Source organism: Panulirus ornatus, chromosome 2 (genome assembly GCF_036320965.1).
Source record: "Panulirus ornatus isolate Po-2019 chromosome 2, ASM3632096v1, whole genome shotgun sequence".
Taxonomy (NCBI): Eukaryota; Metazoa; Arthropoda; class Malacostraca; order Decapoda; family Palinuridae; genus Panulirus; species Panulirus ornatus.
The window spans coordinates 67,170,917-67,197,607 of record NC_092225.1 but is presented as its reverse complement, the minus strand read 5'-3'; the positions used below and the strand labels follow the sequence as shown (position 1 = coordinate 67,197,607).

The 26,691-nt window shown below is 41.5% G+C and overlaps 1 protein-coding gene across 2 annotated transcripts in view; it reads left to right on the top strand.

The window, feature by feature from the left end:
- LOC139756887 (calcium-activated chloride channel regulator 1-like) overlaps positions 1-26,691 on the top strand; it is a 259,533-nt gene that overhangs the window by 193,035 nt on the left and 39,807 nt on the right. For both annotated transcript variants that reach the window (XM_071676782.1, XM_071676773.1), the window contains exon 2: positions 24,093-24,644. In XM_071676782.1, coding sequence (XP_071532883.1) covers positions 24,093-24,644 — 552 coding nt within the window. The remainder of the gene's footprint in view (positions 1-24,092; positions 24,645-26,691) is intronic.

Below are 26,691 nucleotides of genomic sequence, written 5' to 3'. Positions count from 1 at the left end.
TCTCTCTCTCTCTCTCTCTCTCTCTCTCTCTCTCTCTCTCTCTCTCTCTCTCTCTCTCTCTCTCTCTCTCTCTCATCCCAGACTTTTCCCTTAAATAATTCCTGTTTGTCGTGTGTCTCTCAATTAAGATATATTTGTTTGACTCATCATCTACCTCCAGCCAGAAATTAAGCCACTTCTTGCCTCACAAAAAGTAAAGCTTGGCTAGTAAAGGTCATAACAAGTAATGTAATATCATTCTGTAAAAGGCTTCAGAATTAAAAAGATCAGTGATAGGATTTCCATATTATGCAAATAGCTATCATATTACAGCTCTTCAAAGTTTTGTTGCATATTTCTTACATTCTTCATTCCTGGTATATTGAGTCTCATATCAAACCTTGTACAAATATAGCTATGAATATATAAATGTATATATATATATATATATATATATATATATATATATATATATATATATATATATATATATATATATATATATATATATATATTTCTTTCTTTCAAACTATTCGCCATTTCCCGCGTTAGCGAGGTAGCGTTAAGAACAGAGGACTGGGCCTTTTTTGGAATAACCTCACCTGGCCCCCTCTGTTCCTTCTTTTGGAAAAAAAAAAAAAAGAGGGGGGAGGATTTCCTGCCCCCCGCTCCCTCCCCTTTTAGTCGCCTTCTACGACACGCAGGGAATACGTGGGAAGTATTCTTAATCCCCTATCCCCAGGGATAATATATATATATATATATATATATATATATATATATATATATATATATATATATATATATATATGTATATATTCTTTTCATGACTTCTGGTTTCATTCGTGTGAACTGTCTTTATCTTGCCTATTAAGTTGCTTATCGTCTTAAGCAGAGAGAGAGAGAGAGAGAGAGAGAGAGAGAGAGAGAGAGAGAGAGAGAGAGAGAGAGAGAGAGAGAGAGAGAGAGAGAGAGAGAGAGAGAGAGAGAGAGAGAGAGAGAGAGAGAGAGAGAGAGAGAGAGAGAGAGAGAGAGAGAGAGAGAGAAACTTGCAAAATTCCCATTTATCTAATTTGGTATATTGACTCTTAGATTTGATTACTGTTTCACTTTTTTCTCTTGAGTTAGCTGAGAAGACGCGGGTAACTGAATGCCCCAATCAAGGCCATCACAAAGTTGTCAAAACGTGTTCGATCTAACGTTCAGTTGCATATTGTGTAGGTATCATGATGTGTGAAAACAAGACGTCCAACACTTGCCGATATAACACCTAGGAACTATAAACAGATGAACTGATAAGTTCCCAAATGTCTACTTTTTTTTTTCATCATGTCCCTGTTCTTTATCTTCATTTTTTTCTCCCCCCTCCCTCCCTATTTCCTACACCTTGCATGAATTTGTTATATGACATTATGTTTCAGAGTGGCATGAATGATAATCTCCCTCTTCGTCATGTAATTCTTCGACTTGACCTTTATGTTATCCAATTCCGTTCACGACACTTATTTAGTATCTAGCGTAATGTGTCCTTTTAGCAGGTATCTCACTCTACATTTTCTACATCCGTGAGAAATATATCTTTTATCATTTTCGTAAACATATCACAAAGTTTGTGTCTGTTTCTTTGATATCTTAGATGGAATATATGTTTTTTGGTTCAAGACTTATATAAAGCTACTTAAAACTGTTTTCCTTAACCATTTCCATGTTTATGTCTAGTTTTCAACTTGCTACCACAGCCATGACTTTTCATCAGTTTACTAACCATTAGATATCACTAATGAATCAACAACTGCTTTACTAGCATCTAAAAGTTCATTTCATGTTCCATACATCATGGTATTTTCTTTTTCCTTTTCATTTACTGGGTCAGTATTGACAGAAATTTCATCTTCATTTTACATTGTCACATTGCTTTATCTTTCTATACACATGTTGATTTTTTCTAATAACAAGCTTAGTTTAATCAATTTCGTCTCTCTTGTCTTGCAGGTGAGGAAGCATTATGTAAGGATCGCTGGTGAGGAGGAGACTCGTGTCTGGAGATAGAGGTGAGGAGACTCAGGTCTGGAGATGCAGGTAAGGAGATTTAGGAGAAGAGATACAAGTGAGGAAAGTTAGGCCTTGGAGATACAGCTGAGGAGACTCAGGAGAGTAGATACAGGTGACGAAACTCAGTACAGGAGACTCACAGGTCCGGAGATACAGAGGGGGAGATTCAGGTAAGGCGACTCATGAGAGGAGACTCAGGAAAGGAGATATAGGAGAGACGACACGCGTCTGGAGATACAGGTATGGAGACTCAGGGAGAAGGGGATCAGGTCTGGAAGATCTGATTTAGAGACCTGGGTCCTTACACGCACTCTTCCAAACGTAGTACCCAACTTCAGCTGTTTCTCACACTTGACTCGCTTCCCAAACCCCCCTCATCCCCTACAGACTGCATACTCACCTCTCTCCCCAAGACTTTCGCTTCTGTATGTGTGTGTGTGTGTGTGTGTGTGTGTGTGTGTGTGTGTGTGTGTGTGTGTGTGTACATTTTCCCCTAAGCGTTTGGCTCTTACGCTCAAATCAATCTAGGCAAATCTTGGGTGTTAGAAATTTCAGGCAAGGAAAATTTTTTTACTGATATTCATTAAACCATCGAGTACTGTGAAAATCTATATACTCAAGATCTGCCAGGGTAGTCTGGGTTCGGGTGTTTTGCCTTAGAACCAGAGGCACATACAGTATTGTAAGTAAGTAAGTAAGTAAGTAAGTAAGGTAAGTAAGTAATTAAGTGAATAAGTAAGTAACACAACAAAAGTATGCTAAACTGAGGTACAAGAATGAGGTGAAATTCAATCGAATATGTATGATGAAGCAGAGCAGGGAAGAACCCAGAAGACGAATTGTGTCTCACAGACCCAGGAAGGAACCAAAAACAGCAGGAGTAACGTAAAGCTGGGTAGGTCTCCTAACACTGGTCATTGTGACTGTAATTCATATGTTACATATGTGCTACTGGTAACACACCACACGCCCGCACACAGACAGACAGACAGACAGACAGACAGACACACACACACACACACACACACACACACACACACACACACACACACAAACACACACACCACAAAACACCTCTATAACAAGTGACTCTAAGGTCGTAAGTCCATTGTAGAAGTTTAACACGTTGCTCTCAGAGGGGGATAAATAACCTTGAGGTACTAACTCGTAAGGCCGTGAATAGCATGCTCAGGGTTTGTTTCAGCCTCCAGCATATATTTAATCCTCGTCCATTAGTGTCATATGAAGTATCAAACTTAATGATTCATACGCGTTTAATATATATCCTTCCATTATGTTCCCTTCAACCAACCTACCATTAGGTCTCTCCATTATTCACAACTTGGCCGTGGTAAAGGAAAAGAGGTCTATTTCATATTGAAATAGGTCTCATTAATATACCGTAATAGATTTGTTCTGTCGTGCTCTGGGGAGAAGTATTGTAGCAGTGTTTTAGTAGCCAGATTGTATGGATGTATGGTTAGGGTGCGTGGGTCTCTTCCAAAGGTGTTTCAGTATATTCTTGGATGTATTACTTACTCTGTGTGAAATATATCTATACCTTCTTTTCTTCATTCTGGACACAGTCATCTCACCGGCATGTCATTGAGGGATTCAACATATCACAAGATAACTTATGCCCAAAATGCAACCTCTATACCTGAGACACTTAACGCTTACTGAGCAGTTATTCTACGTTCTCCCTCCCCACACTAGGCCCCTCAAATCTCCCTAAAATTAATATATATATATATATATATATATATATATATATATATATATATATATATATATATATATATATGTATGTATGTATACAACATCATTACACTTTTTGACCTGTGGCGAAAGTCTGAATCAGTGACTTAATCATCCTACAATATCCCTGTATGGATTTCTTGCTGTATTTTCTACATGTATTTCAATCACTTTTCTTCTTTCTTGAATTCTTAACTGTAATTCTTTTGAGTATTTTCCTGATACTTTCCCCCAAAAGGGATTTAGGTAAACGTTTTCTGAGAAATTAATCCAACACAGCAGAGGAAAGTTTGCTATAAGTTGGAGGATCACGTGGAGATTTGCAGGATTACTAGCTAATTGGGTGAGGATGTAGTGAGACGATGAAGATTAAGGAGAAGGTAATTAGTTCGTGAGATGTTATGATGAGTTGTGAGTCGTACCAAATTATGAGACTTAACCGGAAGTTTGTTCAGGTGTTGTGTAGACAGGATGTGCTCCACACACACACACACACAGACACACAGACACACACACACACACACACACACACAACACACACACACACACACACATTTCAGGTCAGTGATCTGCTGGGGTCGAATCAAAGGCTATTTGTATAGAAAATGTAATGAAGAAGCAGTTCAAGTGAAACTGGCTTTTGACCTGACCTATAAGGTTCCTTCTAACTGTCCAAGGTATAGTTAAACATAGAGGTGTAGTGAACACGTCCTTTTGACCTCATCTGTAAGGTACAGGTGTAAGACAAGTGGTGTTCGAGGGTATAGCGTGGGTGTGGATTAGTGAAGAAGAGGCTATAGTGAAGATGGCCTAGTTGACCTAATCCCCTCGAAAAATCGAAGCTGTCGTAGTAGGTTCAAGGCCGGCGGAAGAAGTTGATGACATATAATGCATGTGGAAAGCAACAAACGATAACGTTTCCCAAAGTGCAATTGCCAACGTGGTGGCTGGCTGCCGTACGAGTAAAGTAATGGCTGGGCAGCAGGAAAATATCTGTCGTTCCCGTGTGATATTTGTGTCGCTGATGGTCTCCAGATGGCGCTGCCGGGACACAACACTAGCATATTGTCTATTTCATGGTTTAATTAAAATGCAAGTTTTGAACTGGAAGCGTTTCAGAGGCTGTTTCTTTAAGGGTAATGTACAACATAAATTCTTTGGGTAATAACCAAACGTAGAACTAAATCTACAATACATAGAACTAAATCTACAATACGTAAATCTGAGCCTACGATACGTAGAACTAGGTCTACCATACATAGAACTGTATCTACAATACGTAGAATTTAATTTACAGCATGTAGAACTAATGATCTACAATTATCTACAATATGTAAAACTAAACCCACTTGAGTGTGTGTGTGTAAGAATGCTTCTGTAGTATATATTCATATGAAACATAGACACACTTATACCGTACCGTCACGCTCAAGGATCGTATCGTCGTGCTCAAGGATCGTACCGTCGTACTCAAGGGTCGTGCCGTCGTACTCAAGGGTTGTACCGTCATACCCAAGGATCGTACCGTCGTTGTCAAGGATCGTACCGTCATACTCAAGGGTCGTATCTTCGTTGTCATGAATCGTACCGTCGTACTCAAGGGTCGTACCGTCATGGTCAAGGATCGTAAAGTCATACTCAAGGGTCGTATCTTCGTTGTCATGAATCGTACCGTCGTACTCAAGGGTCGTACCATCGTGGCCTAAGCTCGTACCTTCGCTGTCGAAGATGGTACCGCCTAGCTCAAAGTGTTAATGCAGTAACGTCAAATGTTTCTGAATGATAATGATAATCACATCAATAATAACGTTAAAGATAGTAATAATGATACAATAACAGTGATAATGATAACTTTAACGATGATAATTAAAATAACAACGTTGATAATGATAAAGATAATAAGACTAATAATGACTAATGAATGATAATGTTTGAAATATTTAATTGCATATGCTAAATGCACAAGCATCACTCTCAACGAGTAATTGACGATTGTGAGTAGATAATCCAATAGGTTACTTTCGCAACACAATAGGCGATCCGGTCTATGCAAATCCCTCAAACGAAGCTTATCCACTCACAGTCATGGTGATCCGGTATAAAGGCAATGTTTATAATTTACTTTCATTTTATAGATAGTTTTTTCAGTCCAAAAATGACATACGCTGCATATCGTTTAGCGTTCCTCACCATGACGCGCACGGTCGGGTGCGTAGGTTCGAATCCTGGTTACGGCAGTCGGTCCACAGCCGCCCCTAAGGGATGTTTGTTAAAATGCGTACCTGGCTCAGGCTAGGATCAATGGGATAGCCTTTATTAAGGCCCCAGTTGCCCCCGCCGTCCCAGCTAACAAAAATGAGAAAAAAGAAAGAAAAAAAGATAATCGTAACATAATAAATCTAAAGAATTACATTAAAACTTCTTGATAAACAAGGGTAACCATATCCTGATTATCTTAACATGCCTGTATACTTGGTCCCTAAACTAGGGTATTTCACGGGTAGATATCATCCGTAAGTTATCATCCGACTGACATCCAGTCTTCAATGAAATTCGTCATATGTTAATCATATATGCGAGTATCTAATACATTATACATGTGTAGAGGTTTATAATCAGAGATAGACATCATGACTGTCTATAATCTGCTATAACCAAGTAGTGTCGTCTCGTTGTTACTCCGAGGTAAGACACGCACTCCAGACTGTCATTATTCTTCTAGTGACTGTTTCAACCACGTGTGCCAAACGCGAATTGGATTTCGTGGCAATTTGATGTTTTTTTGTGTGTGAATGTTTCATTTGTTTATCGGTAGATATCAATCCGTTCTTTTAAAATTCTATATTTGCAATATGGTAGTGAAGATGAGGTTGGTGAAGAGAGGAGTGTCGTAAAGATGGTTTCTACACTGATTCGTACAGGTGTTGAAAATAAACCTACGTCTGACGTAGCCTGTAAGGGTCAGATCAAGAGGATGTGGGTGTCGATGGGTACAGAGTAATGAAGGCTCTCGAAGAAGATGAGTTCGATGGTGAAGATCTAGGTAGTGAGAACGATGATGAGTGATCGTGTGAAGGAAGACTTCCTGTGTATATTTCTCCTTTGATTTGCTGCTGCTTTATTTCTGACGAAGTGTTCAGTGACTTAGTTTCATGTATGTGCTCGTAATCATTTGTGAAGGTGATTCTTGATGTGTGGTTTGATGGCGAAATTCGCTACGTATGTATCTGATATGAACGTTATTCTTTTAGGATCTGCATAAATGTTATTCACGACATCCAAGAAACAGTGAACTGTGTTCTCGCAATGGAACCTTCATAAATGAAATCAGATTTGGAAGTAGCTCTCGCTTCACCCAGTGTTCATTATTACCCTCCTGATTAATCAGAATTAGCTCTTTGTCCTAGGAATGATTAATTAAATAATGAAGACCTACAAGTGATCGTTTTAACCCTCCCTTCACAATAATTGGTGATAAGCTTTCAGCATTCTGGTAAATGTGGAATATGTATCATTTCTCATCCTTGACGAGCCGAAATTTGAAGCCAGTGTGTTAGCAGTATATGTTCAAATTTCCTTTAATGGCTTCGATATCAGTATTCATAATCATTCCAGCAAACGGTAAATGGGCAGTGTTCTTTGTCTCGGTAAACAGGGCTGGTTGGTATCTGCAACACCCTTGATGACATCAACTGACAAAATATGAAAATGAGTAGAATGGTTGTTCATTCATTGTTTACGATAATTACGAGAATGATACACAGTTCTCATGCGTCAGAGTTTGCATCAATGTGAGGCAGAGTGTGTGAGTGACTTCCGTGTGTTTTTGATGTCTATGCACACTGTACAGTGTACTGCTAAAGGTTTGCATATAACATGAAGGACTGTGTTACATAACGCAGCGAGAAACTAGGTAACATTGGAGACGCTCGATCCACACATTTAAAGATAGATACAATATGGCGAAATTTTGGACAGTAATGCCAAGTGTGACTTGGTAATATAATCTTCATGTTGTTCACTAGTCCTTCAATGAGCGTCATTTGTGACATAAGGCGTCAGTAAACATGAAGTTCACAGTCACTGTTTCCATTTGCCAAGATGGTATTGGGAAACGCGAACATAACATCTACCCATCTGCCAAGACTTAATCGGGAAGAGCGGCAACGTATTATATCGGGATGCGCTGGCATAACAACCGTCTATTGCCGAGAGTGTATCGGGAAGAGCAAACCTAGCATCTATCCAACTGACAAGACTTTATCGGGAAGCACCCACTTTGTCCTTCAACAGAGACACACACACTGGGAGCGCTAACATACCCTGTTGTTCACTTGAAGTGCGTGATGCAGACAGGAGACCACATGGGCGATAGGGAGGAGGAGCATTGTTCTCCACGTGTCCTGGGGTGAGTCAGGCTGGAGGTAAACCCCCCAACCCCACCCCAAGGCTAGCGGACTGGAGGAACGAACAAGGTGGCCAGGAACGAACGTCCCTCCAGCTAAATATATGTATAAACTTGGGTCCTGAACTTTGGCACAGATTCTGGACGAGTTTTGGCTCAGGTGGTGAATTAATTTTGAGTCTGGTAAACCATGCCTCTGGTGGACTAATTTGGAGAATTATTTTGATGTTTACTGAAGAAGTTGTGGTGCATATTCATAATAGTTTGTTGTGTTTTGGGATGGCCAAGAGGTTGCGTGGGTTGAGGGACGAGCTGCTAGCCTTGATATAAGAAGAATCGATGATAGTTTACTTGTGAAATGATTCTGGAAATCCCTCACTTGTAACGAGGATATATCTAGTGAATTCCAGTATAATGCACGTGTCACATCCATACTAGTTAAGTTTCTGATATGTTTTTGGATACACAATCATATTGAACAGAATATGTCAGACGTATGAAATTCTATATATATATTACTTATAAAGGTTTCGTATTCTTAGCATATTCTCAGAATTTTTGAGTATGTCGTTTATCGTGTATCAAACCTGTGATTATATTGATATATTGTACCATACCAAATGAAGGTTTTAAGTAGAAGTAGAAATTCATGAGTGAAAGCGGAGCGCCTTTGGTGCAACACGTTCACACCTACATATATATATATATATACATATATATATATATACATATATATATATATATATATATATATATATATATATATATATATATATATATATATATATATATATATATATACATATATATTTGAATGGAGAAAAACTGGAGGAAGGGAAGTGTTTTAGATATCTGGGAGTGGATCTGGCAGCGGATGGAACCATGGAAGCGGAAGTGGATCATAGGGTGGGGGAGGGGGCGAAAATTCTGGGGCCTTGAAGAATGTGTGGAAGTCGAGAACATTATCTCGGAAAGCAAAAATGGGTATGTTTGAAGGAATAGTGGTTCCAACAATGTTGTATGGTTGCGAGGCGTGGGCTATGGATAGAGTAGTGCGCAGGAGGATGGATGTGCTGGAAATGAGATGTTTGAGGACAATGTGTGGTGTGAGGTGGTTTGATCGAGTGAGTAACGTAAGGGTAAGAGAGATGTGTGGAAATAAAAAGAGCGTGGTTGAGAGAGCAGAAGAGGGTGTTTTGAAGTGGTTTGGGCACATGGAGAGAATGAGTGAGGAAAGATTGACCAAGAGGATATATGTGTCGGAGGTGGAGGGAACGAGGAGAAGAGGGAGACCAAATTGGAGGTGGAAAGATGGAGTGAAAAAGATTTTGTGTGATCGGGGCCTGAACATGCAGGAGGGTGAAAGGAGGGCAAGGAATAGAGTGAATTGGAGCGATGTGGTATACCGGGGTTGACGTGCTGCCAGTGGATTGAATCAAGGCATGTGAAGCGGCTGGGGTAAACCATGGAAAGCTGTGTAGGTGTGTATATTTGCGTGTGTGGACGTATGTATGTACATGTGTATGGGGATGGGTTGGGCCATTTCTTTCGTCTGTTTCCTTGCGCTACCTCGCAAACGCGGGAGACAGCGACAAAGTATAATAAAAATATAAGATAATATATATATATATATATATATATATATATATATATATATATATATATATATTTATGAAATATTTCTTAACCATGCTCAGTTCTGTACCAAACATTCTTTCTTCCGCAGTAGTTCACCTCACTATGATAAACTTTATAGATACCATTTCAATGTCAGCTTGCCAGCACTAGTTGCTTGCATGCCTCTGCCACTAGCTAGATCACGCAGTAGTACCACGCAAGCCACATCGTTATGTGATTATTTTGTGGCCTGGTAAGGCAAAGCTGGACATTGTGAAATCTTTAGGACACTTTATCCCCACATATCCTTTCCAAGCAATTAAGACATAAATTCTCTCTATATAGCAAGTTTTTCGATCTCTTTAAACACGACTCTTAATCCTCTTTTCTTCGATTTTACTCTGTATACACTGACCGACCTTTCCATTGTCATATCAAGGTCTGGTCTCACTGAGGACTTCGGTCCGTGGTTTCTCAATCACACTGACGGTGCTAGCCACCGCTCATGTCTGGAACAGGGGACCCGACCTTTGTGTTATTGAGGGGCAATGACTCCGTCATCATAGGGCCACTCGAGATAAGTCACGTCACTGTAGCATACTAAGAAGTGAGTCTGCCAAGTCGATGTTGCTGGTGTAGTTCACCTCACTGTTGTGGAGTGACGTGGTGACTCTGTCACATCAGTACCTCTCGAGATCGGTCATGTCCGTGTGGTACACTTAGAAATTTCTTTGTTGGTGTTGAGCTTAGGAGTAACCTGGTTTGATATAGGATATGATAACCACTGTGTGGTGATTTGAGAGATGATCACACCGTTGTAACGATACGTCATAACCATATCTCTAGACCTAGGCAGATCATGTCGCTCTCAAATATCTAATTCAGATATCATGAGATCCAATATCATATTCAAATGCTCTAACAGGTATCAAGCAAATATCGCGGCATTTATTGAGTACTGAAGTAGATTTTCAAATTTTCTATACACTACTTTCCAAGTTGCCTCCTTATCTTTGGGTCTAATATCTTTCCAAAATTATGTATAAGAGAAAGATGAAGCGCCATAAAAAAACCTTCCTTTATCATCTGCTTATTTGCGTATTAGGAATTGACTAACCTCCTAAATATTTGCGAGATAATGGTAATAATATAAAGGGAGACTTGGTTATAATGCAAGAAGCCATAATATCAATTCAAGGAAAAGCTTTTGCATCCATAAAAAGTACATTAATGTAATTGGTTCTTGTGAGAAAAAAAAAAGAGAAACATAACTGGTATGATGGTAATTACATAAACCCAGCGAAAGTGCATTTTGAAAGTTTCATTACAAAGTAGCGAGAAAGGAGAATGAAAAATGACAATGCTTCCATCCAACACGATAATAACACATTCATCAGGTCGGCTGGTAATCACCAGGCATAAAAACAAAAGCAAATGGAAATGAAAGAAATTAAAGTCGAGTAAGTCCATAAGGGCAATGACATTTAAGCATCTTAGTGCACATAACCACAACATAGATATATCTTTAAGAATCTAAGTAAAGATTCTGTTGTAGGTTCTATAATTTCCCTGGGGATAGGGGATTAAGAATACTTCCCACGTATTCCCTGCGTGTCGTAGAAGGCGACTAAAAGGGGAGGGAGCGGGGGGCTGGAAATCCTCCCCTCTCGTTTTTTCTTTTTTAATTTCCCAAAAGAAGGAACAGAGGGGGCCAGGTGAGGATATTCCAAAAAAGGCCCAGTCCTCTGTTCTTAACGCTACCTCGCTAACGCGGGAAATGGCGAATAGTTTAAAAGAAAAAAAAGAAAATAATAAAGGAATGATCGGTTGGGAAATCCTTGTGAGTGCCTACCTGACATGCAACCTGCGTCTTACTGAAGGTAATGTATCAAAATGATTTGTAGATACAGGGTAAGACGAAGGCAGAGCCATCTATTGAGTGTGAGAGAAATGTGACAGAATCTGCTGGATATTTTCATGTCGCTTGAGCGAATATTCGTTGTTTTCTGTCTTGGTAAGAGATGAGGATTTATCAAAATCCAAGATTGTGTGTGTATATTTTTGGAATCTTACAAAAGGTCATTGTATTCCTACGACCAGATGAAACCAGTTTCATGTCTTTGTTTGAATCTAGTTTCATGCATATATTTGAAATCTGTTTCACCCATTATAACACCTTTCGAACTGTATGTGCGTTTCTGACTCCTTAGTTGCGTCACTGGGATGTGTTCGACCAATAAGGTATGATTAAGTTTCCCTGGAATACTTTGAAGATTTTTGAGTAAGCTACTCGTGTTTATCATACACGCCAACTCGAATGATGTCTGGGCTCATGCATCACAATCAGAGTCACTCGAAATGAGTAGTTGATGAAATGTAATCTTTGAGTGGTAGCCAGTAAGTAGTGATGACCTTTTCTTAAATGTTAGCCTTCCCTATTGGCTTATAACCCATCACACAAATCGATTAAACAGGATGATCGTGAGAGCCAAAGACAATGACAAAAAAAAATGCTTTGCCACCTCTGAATAATTCATGAAGGAATTAGTTGTCCATGATATTTCTGGTGATAATTTCAAGCAGATAATCCACGAGGATAAGATTTTTTTCTTTTTTTAGTAAAACTCACAGATTTTCACCATATAAATCATTGTAGATGCGACAGTTGTTGTAAGTTTGTTCATCGGGTGAGTTGCTGACCAGAAAGTGTTTAAGTGGCCAGTAAAACCTTGAGGTATAGCCAGATGTACTACCGAGATGTGAACAGAAACTATCGTTAGGTGTGGCCAGAAACATTCCTGAGATGGGATCAGAAACGATCGCGAGCAGTGACGAAAAACAGAGCCTGGGGAGTGAGTGGCCAGAAACATTTTCGAGATGTGATCTGAAAAGTTTTCCCAGATGTGACTAGGTACAGTCCCGAGATGTGGCCAGAAACAATCACAGTGAGTTCTTCCTGCCTGCCTGTCTCTCAGATACCTGTAATTAGCTATGAAATTCAAGAGAATTGTTAACTAATATACTGATCACATTTACAGACTCACGGACGAATCAGATTCCGGTGTTGAAAACACTTATCTTTCTCCATAGACACATTAGTGAATAGAGAAATATATTTCTGCATTTCCTCAAGTATATCTATAATCCCAAATATATGAAAAACTGTAATGCGATTATAACTGAATGTTTACCAGTATGTTAGATAGTGGAAAGGCACGAAATTAAAGATACATTTAATAGTTTACTTTTTATCTCCAGTTCTAGGTAACGTGTTGTCGCAGGGGAGTAATTTTTCTCGTCCAGGTACCTGAAATTTTTCACCAGACTAAATTCAAAACAAATCATCCTTAGTTCAGTAACTACACCGTAGATGGCGCCGCTGTGTATGTATATGTATAGCTCCAGGTGACTGGCTGCCAGCAGTAAGCACCATGGTTATTACCTCCATATACATAGCCACAGCAATAACTGAACAGCCGTCCAATGATGGCAAGGATCAAAGGGTTCCTGTTATGCATTTGGGACGCATTCTCGTGAGTCGCCAGTTATCTGTCTGGAGAGTGAGTCGCTTTATAGCTATTATCTATAATGGAAACGTTTGGGTCTGAAGAGATTGTGAACATATTGAGTATATAGGCGGTGGTTGTAATGGTCATGGACTGCTGGCTGAGTAGGTCAGTAAGCCAGAAATCACAGCACAGATATCTAACATATTTAACATGAACATATTTAACATGACCATATTTAACATGAACATTTTCACATTCTACTGCCGTTTATTGGTGGTAACTGAGCTAAGTAAGAATTATATATAATGCATAGCTTTTGATAAAGTAAACACACACACACACACACACACACACACACACACACACACACACACACACACACACACGAGTTTAACCATTCCCATCATCACACACTAAAATCATTCGTCCACCGTAAGTAAAGCAAGGATAAGTGTGTAGCGGATCAGTTGCCTCTTAGGTGAAGTTCTCCACACCATATGCAGATACGTGATCCTCATGCGAAAGCGTTTGTGAGAAAAGCCGTGCACTTTTCAGAGGCGCAACAGAGGGGCCTGAACCAGCATTCTTAGTTCAGGTTAGGGAGGTGGTTATGAGCGGTCTCAAAAGCGTGGAGAAGATGGGAGGGGATTATACCTTTATCCTTAACATTATATGTTTCGCTATGATGAAGAGGAAAAACTAATGCCAAGTTTTAGCGATTCTTAAAGGCGAATTGCACAACATTATTACTCGCAAGCTGTAATTTGCAACATGAGGTAGTTGACTTACCTGGTCATGCTCCGCTGCTTGTGTCACAACACAGGAGTCTAAACAAAGGCATTTAAGTAAACAGCATCACTTAGTCATGATTTCCTGCTTCGATTTCTGCCGGGACGTAGAATACATATTGACAACCAATCAGTTATTATAGACTTGGTAGAGATGGTGGCGATGACCTTACACTCAGCTGAGGTCTGGCAGCATTTAGTAACTGAGATGGAGAGAGAGGTGTACAGGTGTTGGTATACAAGCCACAGCTACTGAGATAATGGACGTTGATTGTAGAAAGTCTTTCTATCTTGTTGGTCGTCCGCTCGTTGAAGTAAGTTTAACTGCTATGGAATATCAAGTGGGTCTTCTTTCCTTTAAATTTTCATGAGCTGATCATCGTTTGTATTGAGGAACAATGGTAGATATCTCTATCCATACGGGATTAACCAACAACCTATTGCTCCCCCAGCAGGTGGGTTATGCTCTTGCCTTAACAGCCACATCATTCCCTTGTCCTAGCAGCCAGGTCACCCATCTGCCCTAGGTTACAAGGTCAACTCCCTTCCCTGGTTAGTGCGTCGTCTCTCTAAGCCCATGAACTAGGTCACTTTCTTACACTATAGTAAATAAGAACAGGTCATTCCCTTGCCCTGGGGAGTAAGTCATCCCTTTGCCTATTAACCAAGCGATTTTCTTGCCCAAGAAAACTGGTTACCTTTTATACCGTCTAAAAGAATCCCTCTCTTGCCTTTTTAAGACTTACGTAATACTATTGCCATTTTTAGACTTACCCAAGGCTACTGAATATCTCCACTAAAAGATCTAACTCTAATAGCAGAGAATCGATTGAGCTGTTGGAGTGACTCATGACTGTTTGATGGATGAAACGTAAAGGAAGTTGAAAAGTTTTATCTTTTGCATATAATCTTCCCTTCACTGTGTGGACAAAAACAGAACAAATTCACTCATGATTTAGTATATTCCGCCATGGAAAGGTAAATTTATTCTTGTCTTCGAATAGATTATTTTAAAAGGGACATATTTTTTCTTTAAGTCGAGACTAATTTGAGAAAATTAGAACAGATTATTGTCCGTTTTGCCGTCATAATTCGAAAACAAGACGTTATGCTAATTCATGTGAGGATTCCTTGACGTGATACAATGGGAGGAGGGACAATTTAACCCTCTCTCTCTCTCTCTCTCTCTCTCTCTCTCTCTCTCTCTCTCTCTCTCTCTCTCTCTCTGTTTAGCTATCCCTGACTCATCTGTGGATAGACTTTATCCTTTATCGCTTGCGCCATAATTCGTATACACTCTTTTCATAATTGATTTATGATATTACGTATTTCTGAGCAGTTCACTCATATACATAATTAATATAATTTTTTTATATGTTAGCTAAGACGGCACACGTAACTGAAGCCCTAATCAAGGCCTTGCTATTAAAGTTTATATATATATATATATATATATATATATATATATATATATATATATATATTTTTTTTTTTTTTTTTTCAAACTATTCGCCATTTCCCGCATCAGCAAGGTAGCGTTAAGAACAGAGGACTGGGCCTCTGAGGGAACATCCTCATCTGGCCCCCTTCTTTGTTCCTTCTTTTGGAAAATTAAAAAAAAATGTATATATATATATATATATATATATATATATATATATATATATATATATATATATATATATGTATATATATCCCAGCCTGAGCAAAGTACCCGTTTACCCGTTTTATCGACGAACCCCTAAGTGTGGATTAAGAGCTGGATTGACTGGGGATCGACTGTCACAGCCAGGATTCGAACCTGTGCGCTGGACTCTGGGCGGCCAGTGAATACGTCACGGTTAGGAACGCTCATCGCTTCCCTATATGAACGTTATATGACCGGAATTCCAGAGGTCTTATTTTCAACTTATTTTTTTTCACTCAGTGACCTGACGTGGCCTGACCTGTATAGATTATTGTCAATAATTGTTCGTATTGATTACGACATTCTAAGACTACTAGTTCAGTCCAATAGATAGGAGAACCTTGAGTTTCATTTATTCGCCAAAACAATTTAGAAATCAACAGTTAATTCGAATTTCGGTTCATTTCTTAGTAGTTTTGCCTGCGGCAATATCTGTTGATTAAATGGACCAGATTAGTGCCCACCCCGCCACACTCTCAGGTCGCTAATGAAGGCTTTTCTGTACCCACACCAGGGATTAATTTGTATTCTAATTGCCAATGATCAAACATCATCCCACGAGCTGTTTCGTGAACCGAGTTGCCTTCACCACATCAGCTGCTTCACTAGCGTACACTGGTGAACATTAGCTGTCTTCACCACATTAGCTGCCTTCACCAGCGTATACTGGTGAACATTAGCTGTCTCCACCACATTAGCTGCCTTCACCAGCATACACTGGTAAACATTAGATGCCTTCAACACATTAGCTGCTCCACCAGCGTATACTGGTGAACATTAGCTGTCTTCACCGCATTAGCTGCTTCACTAGCGTACACTGGTGAACATTAGCTGTCTTCACCACATCAGCTGCTTCACTAGCGTACACTGGTGAACATTAGCTGTCTCCACCACATTAGCTGCCTTCAACACATTAGCTGCCTTCGCCAGCATACGCTGGTGAACATTAGCTGCCTTCACCACATCAGCTGCCTTCACCAGCGTATACTGGTGAAAATTAGCTGCCTTCACCACATTAGCTGCTCAGCCGCTGGGTGCTGGAGAACAATAGCTTATGTTGGTCGCGGCAAATGAAGTTTTCTCGTTGCCAGAGCTTATTTTTATGGTATTGTTTAGTGTTTGCCAATATGCAAAATGCTTATTCTTTCTTTATCATTATTTTCATAAGTTTTATCGTTCTTTCTTTTGGTCATTTCTCCTTTTCTACCCACTTTTGTTGTCTCTGTGTGTCTGTCTGTCTGTCATTCTCTTCTCTTCCGTATTCACCTCTGTACCATACTCGATTTATTCCTACTACCTCCCTACAACTCTCCTTCTGACTTCGTACGTTTCTGTGTCTTCAGCAGTTGTCTGTAAATTCCACTATTCACATCATGGCTCCAGGGACACCACCTGTGCCAGCCTAGCTGTTCATCCTCCCCGAGTGGCTGATCTATCGATAGATGGGTACCTGGCTTACAATATATATATATATATATATATATATTTTTTTTTTTTTTTTTTTTTTCATACGATTCGCCATTTCCCGCATTTGCGAGGTAGCATTAAGAACAGAGGACTGGGCCTTAGAGGGAAAATCCTCACCTGGCCCCCTTCTCTGTTCCTTCTTTTGGAAAATTAAAAAAAAACGAGAGGGAAGGATTTCCAGCCATCCGCTCCCTCCCCTTTTAGTCGCCTTCTACGACACGCAGGGAATACGTGGGAAGTATTCTTTCTCCCCTATCCCCAGGGATATATATATATATATATATATATATATATATATATATATATATATATATATATATATATATATATATATATATATAGATAGATAGATAGATAGATAGATAGATAGATAGATAGATAGATATATGTGTGTGTGTGTGTGTGTGTGTGTGTGTGTGTGTGTATTGTTCAACTAATAAGATACTTCTTCGCCTGTTGGCTGCTTTGGTTCCATTACCACGTCAAGGTAATGAAAAAGAGTTTACCACATACATTCTGGCCCTGGTTAAGGTTCTCAAATTAACTTGGCTTGCCAGTTTACGAGGGGCAAGTAGCCTACACTCTCATAACTTTGTTACAGTTGCAGTTCTGACTTATTAGATGGAAGCAGGCTTAGTATGATGGAGGTAGACATGAGTGTGATGGAGGAAGGTAAGAGTATGATAGAATGAGAACTGAGTGAAGAAAGAAAGGTGAATAAAAGGAAAGTGCTGAGAAGGAAAGAGAGAATACCTAATTTAGGTGAAGAAAGGAAAGTGATTGTGAATATCATGGAAAGAATAAGAGGCAAAGGAATTGAATTGGTAGATGGAAAGAGAGGGACAGATAGATACATATGAGACGAAGAAAAGTGAGAAGGGTTTGAGAGGAGGAGATTTAAAGGAGGATGAATGAAGAAAGAGGAGGGTTGGAGAAAAGTTTGAAGGGAGGAGGAGGAGGAGGAATGAACAGGAAGTAAAAAGAAGGAAGACAAGGAAGATGGAGGTAGGAATAGGAGGATAAGGGAGGAGGTGAAGGAGGGAAGAAGAGAAGGGACAGAAAGGAGGAGGCATCTACGAGAAGTATTAGGGAGGAAGAGGGAAAAGGATAAGTATCCTGAATGATACATGGCTATCAGAAGACTTCGAATAAAAAGGAAGATTGAAGAAAACACAAGGTAGAGGAATGAAAGGCATGAGTACCTGACCAAGGAAGAAGGCATTAGCAACAAAGGACGAATAGGGAGGAGAGAGAACGAACTCAAGAGAAAGTGGCAAAGATCTGAGAGTCAATAGAGTGGCGTCAGCCCTAGCCTAACATCTCCATTGAGAGAAAACGTTAATCAGTTCGTCTCCCTCTGATGAGCGGTATCACTGAACCTCAGAGTAATTCTGGGCTCTAAAGGCGCAGCAGCAGCAGTAGCAGCAGAGGCTTGAAACGAGAGGATCTCAATGTGACTTTTAATGGGGAAGACCTGGCGAAAGTAGACTCTTTTGCACCTAGGAGTGGATGTGAATGCGGATGAAAAGTTGGGGTCCGAAGGGAGGTAATGACTGGGAGAGGGGACTAAGGTCCTGAATGCAGTAGGGGGGTCTTTGGAAGGCGAGGTCATTAACTTTCTGGGCGAAGATTGGTATGTTTGAAGGCATAGGAGTCCCGACAGTGTTGCCTTGGGTCTTGAACGCAGAAGAAAGGATGAACGGGTTGAAAATGAAATGCCTGATGTGTGGTCTGAAACTGGTGGATTATGTCAGGAGTGACAGTGTACGAGACGAAATTGATAGCAAGTGTAGATTGTCTGAAAGAGCTGACTAGGGGCTACTGAAATGGTCCAAATGTGGAGGCGAGATGAGGGAAAGGGGACTGAGTGACTAGGAGAACCTCAGTGTCAGAAAGGGATGGGGCAAGGGGAGAGGGTGAGACCGAGACGAAAATGGAAGAACGGAGTAGTGGTTTTGGATATCGGGGCATGAACGTTCAGGAAGGTGGAGGGCGGAAAAGGGATAGAGTGATTTGGATCAGCGTCATATATTATGGGAAGAGACGTGCTGTCAGTAGGATGAACCAGGACATATTAAGAAGTTTTGTGGAGTTTGAATCTAGTAAACTCTGGTTCCATTTCATTATATATGACATGAAGCCGTTGCTCGACTGATCCTAAGGCGGGATAAAAGCTGTTGAGTAAGAAAAAAAGAATGTATATATATACAAATATATAAATAATATATATATGCATATATATATATATATATATATATATATATATATATATATATATATATATATATATATATATATATATATATATAAATATACAACGATCTCCATAGGGAAGGATTCGAACCATCGCCTCTTTGTGTGGCAGACTGGAGCTCACACCCCTCAGCTATCGGTCGGATACTGCCCCAGGGGTCCTTTGTATATTCATGGAGCTCTGGATACTACCAGGCCAGACATTAGGTCATACAGTGCAGCGATGCTGTATACAATTTTGTGTAGGGAGAGGAGGGCAAATGAGCAGTAAGTGTTGGGTGCTTTCTCCTTGTGGTAGTTGCATCATGGGCATAAAAGGTCTTGGGATAAGTGAGATCGATGTTTATAGCATTGTAAGAATGGATGATATCCCAGACGTAGACAGGAGAGGAAAGAGTTTGCTGAATTGTGAGACATGAGGTTGGCCTATATTTCTAACTGGGAGTTGGTGATTAAGTATGTAGGGGTTTTGATGGGAAGAATCTAGTGCTGTTGCATGGAACAAAGGACCGAGCATGTTGAAGTGGGATTTGTATTGGGAGAATCTTTGTTTCATTGTGTAGGTTTTGGGTGTCTGTGGCTGGTATGCAGCCGGTGATTTTTCAGTGAATTATTTTATGTGGTTTGCAGCTCTGTTTTATTTGCTTTGGAGAGTGAAAGACCTGGCAGGTGAGGCGTGGTTTGGGTGGAGCGGGAGAATTGTCTATAGAGAATGTTTCTTTTTTATGTCCAAATTTGGCACCGATTAATGTTCTGAGGGCTATCTAGTTTGTGTGTTGATCATTTTTTGGTACGAGGAGAATATGCATTGTGCGTTTCATATGTGATGCCAAGATGATTTATTCAGAGGGAATGATTACTTATGTTTTGTCCAGTGGGAGTGATAGTCCATACAAAGCTACTGGAGGCTGAAGGCCTGATCAGTGTGTGTCTGTAAGCAGCTCAGAGGGTGACTGAAGACTTCCGTGGACATACTGGCATTCTGTTCCCAGTGAGCCATTGTTCCAGCTGTGTAACGTAGCGCGGCATGTTTGTTGTGGAGCCGGATACTGTGACGTGATTGTAAGGTCGTCTGCGTATAAAAAGAACCTTCATGTTGATCATTCGAGGTACCGGGAAGTCATACAGGAAGAGGCTGGAAAGGGTTGGAGAAAGAACTCTTCCTCTGGGAACTCCAGCGTAGATTGGAAAGGTTTTTGAGGGGGGGTGAAGCTATTCTGAGTGACTCTGGTATGTAGGCCGGCAATAATGTTGACCATCTGTATTGTGTTATTGTTAACCTTGGAGACGTTGCGAAGTGAAAGATCCTGATGTAGAGAAAGTCCTGCAAGCCTCAGTAATTAGCGAACAGTCTTGCTTATGCTTAAGGACTCGCCAGATCTGATGATACTAAGCCATCAATGTGCAGCGGAGTCGAATAATCACTGATCACGATCGCGGTTCATGGCAACACACCTGCTTTACAAATTCCCCCAATCACCTCATCCTCATGCTTCATCCTCATGCTTCATCCTCATGCTTCATCCTCATGTTTCATTCTTATGCTTCATCCTCATGCTTCATCCTCATGCTTCATCCTCATGTTTCATTCTTATGCTTCATCCTCATGCTTCATCCTCATGTTTCATTCTTATGCTTCATCCTCATGCTTCATCCTCATGCTTCATCCTCATGCTTCATCCTCATGTTTCATTCTTATGCTTCATCCTCATGCTTCATCCTCATGTTTCATTCTCGTGCTTCATCCTCATGCTTCATCCTCATGCTTCATCCTCATGTTTCATTCTCGTGCTTCTTCCTCATGCTTCATCCTCATGCTTCATTCTTATGCTTCATCCTCATACTTCATCCTCATGCTTCATCCTCATACTTCATCCTCATGCTTCATCCTCATGCTTCATCTTCATGCTTTATCCTCATGTTTCATCCTCATCCTTCTTCTCTGTATTCTTTTATTACAGCTAAAAATTCATAAAGATCGTTTATCACAAAAAAATTTTTCTTCCCCGGCAAGTCAGTGCCAGGCAATATGGCTACGTCAGAGAGCACTGTTGCTCGACACTGTCTGTGGGTTTAGAATACCCTTGTGTCCCGCAAGCGTGCCTGCAGACTATTTACCCAGCAGGGTTACGACCCTGGCCATTGTGCCACCCGACCATCACCCTGACATAACCACAAAATATCGCTCACCTAAACCCGGCACGCTGGTGGTATTTGATCTGTGCCCGTGAATGGCTCGCCATTGGAATGTATTATGCCCCGGAGCATCAATAAACCCGGCACGCTGGTGGTATTTGATCTGTGCCCGTGAATGGCTGGCCGTGGAATGTATTATGCCCCGGAGCATCAATACACAGTAGGTATTGTCTTTTTCTTTGTGAGGATGTCCTCTTCTGAGTGAGTTATGGGTTTTATGGTCCGTTCTGACTTGCCTGTGGGAGGTGCAGGTGATGGTGCTGACGCCGTTGATGGTGTGAGGTGTTGTGAAGGGCTGATGACCTGTGTGGTTGAGTGTGCGAAGCGTTATGAAGGGCTGGTGACCTGTGGTGGATGTTGTGAGGTGTTGTGAAGGGCTGGTGACCTGTGGTGGATGTTGTGAGGTTTTGTGAAGGGCTGATGACCTGTGGTGGATGGTGTAAAGTGTTGTGAAGGGCTGGTGACCTGTGGTGGATGGTATGAGGTGTTGTGAAGGGCTGATGACCTGTGGTGGATGTTGTGAGGTGTTGTGAAGGGCTGGTGACCTGTGGTGGATGGTATGAGGTGTTGTGAGGGGCTGGTAACTTGTATAGTGTTGGTGGTCTGTTAGCTGGTACAAGGTGGTCTTGATGGGTAACTGATTTATGTGGCTCTGCCTTTTCCATGGATGGTATAAGGTATTATACAAGAGACCTATCTCATATTCAGAGAGAGAGAGAGAGAGAGAGAGAGAGAGAGAGAGGAGAGAGAGAGTGTTATCTGCCGCTCCTGTCATGCTCTTCCTGAACTGATATCCTTTTGCTAGAATCATAGATCTATTCTTCCTGTAAATACCCTTAAGCAATCAGTCCTTCAGTAAACTTTCAACTTTTGTTAGAACTTTTTCTGTCTATTTGGTTCTTTCTTTGACACTTCCTTACCTTTATCGTTTCCTTTGATATTTGGTGAACTACACTTTTCTCTGTCTATTCCCGTGTAAGCATTTTTACTCTTTCACGCTTTCACTACCTTAGCGATCGCATAATTTTCCTTTTTCTCAGTTAGGATTCAGTCTGCACGTATTATCATTTTTTTTCCTTTCTCACCGTTTTATTTCTGGGTTATCACTAACAGGAAGCATTTCCTTCTTATATTGCCAGACAATCGAGCTGGAGAGCGTTTTCTTTATACCCCGGCAGCGCTCTTGGTATCAACACAGAGATCGCTTTTCCTGTAACTACCATATGATCCTTGTTGATGACCTTAAACATTTCTCTTCTTGTTTTGTCTACCTCCTAAAATTTGCTAGTTTCTAAGGCTTTACTTACACTTATTGTTCTAACTTACTGTTCAATTTTCTTTCAACTACATATTCTGTTACCTACCTTTCCATTATCATCATCACCATCATCCGGTAACGCTTGTTTACCAATGGCGTCTTAACTGCATCTCTTCCATGTATATGAAGTGACTGTTCTACGTCTTCCATCGCATTCTGGTATCTCCCCTGACGATGTGATCATTACATGAAAGCGCCCTTGGGAACTTATCGTGTTTTAATCTCGAGCTTCTTTGCACATACTAGATCACACACACACACACACACACACACACACACGCACACACACACACACACCGGTACTTCTTTACTTTGACTGTTATACATATACAATATACAGGAAATTGATACAAGCATTCTCAGTCTTATTTCTATACACGTAAGTGGAATACTTATTTTGATTTATTGATAAATCTAGGTACATTGGTACAAAACTCGTCAGGTAATCTTAAATCTTGATATATTCTTGCAAGAATTCTTATCACACCAAGACACTCTTGAGTTATGGTAAATAATGAGTAAATGACTCAATCTTTTTCCTGCAGTTTACAAGTAAGTTTGTTCAGTAAGATTAGCAGAGAGAATATCAGGTAAGTCAAGTGTAGAACTGGGATCCATACACTGTTCTGAAGTAGTCGTTTGCTCGTTTGGTCTTTAGACCTATCCATTGCCAGAGTTCGTTAACGCCGCCATCACCAATGTAACATCGACCAACCGAAAGATTCTTCAGCAACATCAGGTGTCAAGAAGGAATCTAAGACCACATACACGCCCTGACTACGCACGCGTGTGTCCCATGATGTAGGTAGCTTGAGGCTGACGGTCCTTAATGACCCTTGATATAACACCAACAACCATCCAGCCATATGCATGTATATGTATTATTTTGTTCCACATATTCCCTGTAATGTCTTTTCCTCGTACCTAGAGATGATTAGTAACTCTCATAGTTACGTGTATATCAAAGTGTTTTCTTTCCATGTCTTTCGTTTCCCTTTGACTGTGTCAACTGGTCTTGGTAGAATGTAATGTAATGGCCATTTCTCTCCCTCCCTCCCGACAGATTGTGTTGCAGGCGTGGTCACGGGCATTGCACGGGGCCACAGAGGGACTGACTTTCCTTAGATCTGCAACGGTCGTCCTGCCTGCCCACTGGTCCATCCGAGCCTGCCACCCACCTATCTCTGGTGACCCGCCACCCCTCCCCACCCAAACCCCGCACCTGCAGGTAGCGACCCCGCACCCGGTGTTCGGGGACTCCCCCTGGACGCAGCAAAGTGGTGGCTGTGGCCAGCAGGGAGACTTCATCCAGTTTGGGGTTGGGTTTTTGGAGGCGGCCAACGCCTCTGCCGACCATGCCGCACGTGCTGCCAGCGTCCTGGTGGGGGAATGGGCGAAGTATCGGTGGGGGCTGTTTTCCGAGGCTGGGTACCAAGGTGACCAGCTGTACCTACCCTGGTACCGCCAAGGGCCACGCTGGGCGGCCACCCTGTGCACGGACGCCCGTCCCGGGCCGCCCGCCTGCCACCCAGACCACGCACATCACTGTGCCTGGCCTCCAGAGGCCCACAGGAACGCCACCTCTTCCCTACTCGCCCTTCCACATCTCCTACAGGTAAGTCTCGTCAGTGCTGAGTTACGAAGAGCCTTTGCGTATTGGGGGATGGGATATTACTCAAACAGGGACAGCTTGCGAGATTAATGTGAGTCCACAGAAAGGCGGACCATCCATCGCCAGGGACTGTCTTGAACATCGCAGTTGGTCATCTTCAGCTACGGCTCCTGGGAGAGTCCAGCAAGACAGTGGCGTTAACCTTCCTCTGGAGACTCTTTCCACGGTTATATTCTTTACATACATGTTACAGTCCATGTCATATTAACCGCAAGAGCGAAATGTAAAACTATACACAGACTCTTTAGGTGAAAAACCATCAAGCCGAAGTCGACCTTTGAAGGAACAGTCGTCCCAGAATCTGTGAAATCTTTATATTACGCTCTAACTTTCTCTTTGGTACACATTCGCATCCCTCGGCTGTGAAAAGTTACATGTAAAGAATCCTCACTTTCTGTAGAAAATAAACCAGGAAACAGTATTGAATTTCCTTCCAGACCGTACAAATAAATACCTGAGTATATCAACTGAGGATTTGCTAAAGCCTCTTGTTCGAGCCTGGCGAATTTAAGTTTCGGATTTTTCCTTTTATATCACACGGAAAGCAGCTGGTTAGACCAGGGCTACGTCGTGTGGCACACCAGCTCAACATAACGCGTTACCCCAGCCAGTGTTAAGTAATATGCTAAGCATTGTCTCACCTACCTAAAGCTTTCCTGGATCTTTTGACATCTTCAAACCTAAGTGAGGATCTTTTAGACTTACCAGTGCACTTGGTGGATAACCATATCCAATAACTGTTTATCGTCTTCCCGATATCAGACGAGTATGAGGAAATACAAGTACCCAACTGTGGCTCTGTGATGGGAGGGCCACACAGTCTAGTATGTCCGACACCCAACCATGGCTCTGTGGTCACAGACACACTGTCTCGCGACCACGTCTCTGGGTAACATTGTGAGCGTGTAGGTGGCGCGACGAGAATGCATCACGACCTTTCAGCAGAACGTGTGTCAGTAGAAATCCTGGCATCGCGGTGAGCAAGATTACCACACACTGGGCCAGCCACATACATAATAACGTTACTGATACTGAGTTTCAGAGTCGAGCTGTGTTCAGTAGGTTTCTGGCTGTCGATTGTAGTAAATACCTGCTCCGCGGTCTTCTTCTCCCGTGAGCTCTGAGAATACTCGTATGAGCGATCCGTCCCGGTCTTACCAGACTGTGGTGCGCAGTGACGATAGCTGACGTCACTGAGTTGGATCCTTGTGCCTGCCTGCTGCAGCTCAGTTGCCTCCCGACCGCTGGGGAGTGAGGACTGACAGCCGATGGTTAAGGCTCTTCTCCAGTCTTTTTTCAAACATCAGGCTGCCCAGCGGTGCTGACGGCAGGTTTCATATCCTTTGATATCAATGATTCCTCCATCATAAACATGGTTTCATTCAACACCTTCATACCACGGTAGTTTAACCTCGACTTACTGACCCACAAGAAACCCGCTATCATATGTTATTACCAGAAAATGATGAAAATTTTCTCTGACTAGACTTCTAATCCCAGTGTCTGAACCTCCACAGAACCTCCTGCCCCGTTACTATAAACAGTCGAGGGATTCCTTTCCACTATTATGAGTGTTGTAAATCCATATATTGAGACCTGTTCACGAAAGAAATGCCCTTTACGGAACCTACCACAATTCATTGTAGATCAAACCTAAATACAGGGTCTGACATCCACCCTCGACTCCTTCATACAGTTCATAGTTCTCTCTCTCTCTCTCTCCCCACCATTTCCTACCTTGGTTTGATCATTCTCGTGGTCTCTTGGCCTTGCTGGAACATTAACCCTGCTTGTCTCCCAGTGAACCATCCGACACAGGACGTCTCAGGTCCTGTGGTACGTGACCCTTCCTTTGATCAGAGGGACGTAAGGAATCGTCGAGAGGAGCGGACTATGATCTGGCTGGTTCACATCCTTCTGGTGAAGACCCTTACCCACTCGTCCACCTGCCCTTCCCACTTACCCCCTTCCTACGTCTCCTCGGCTGCAT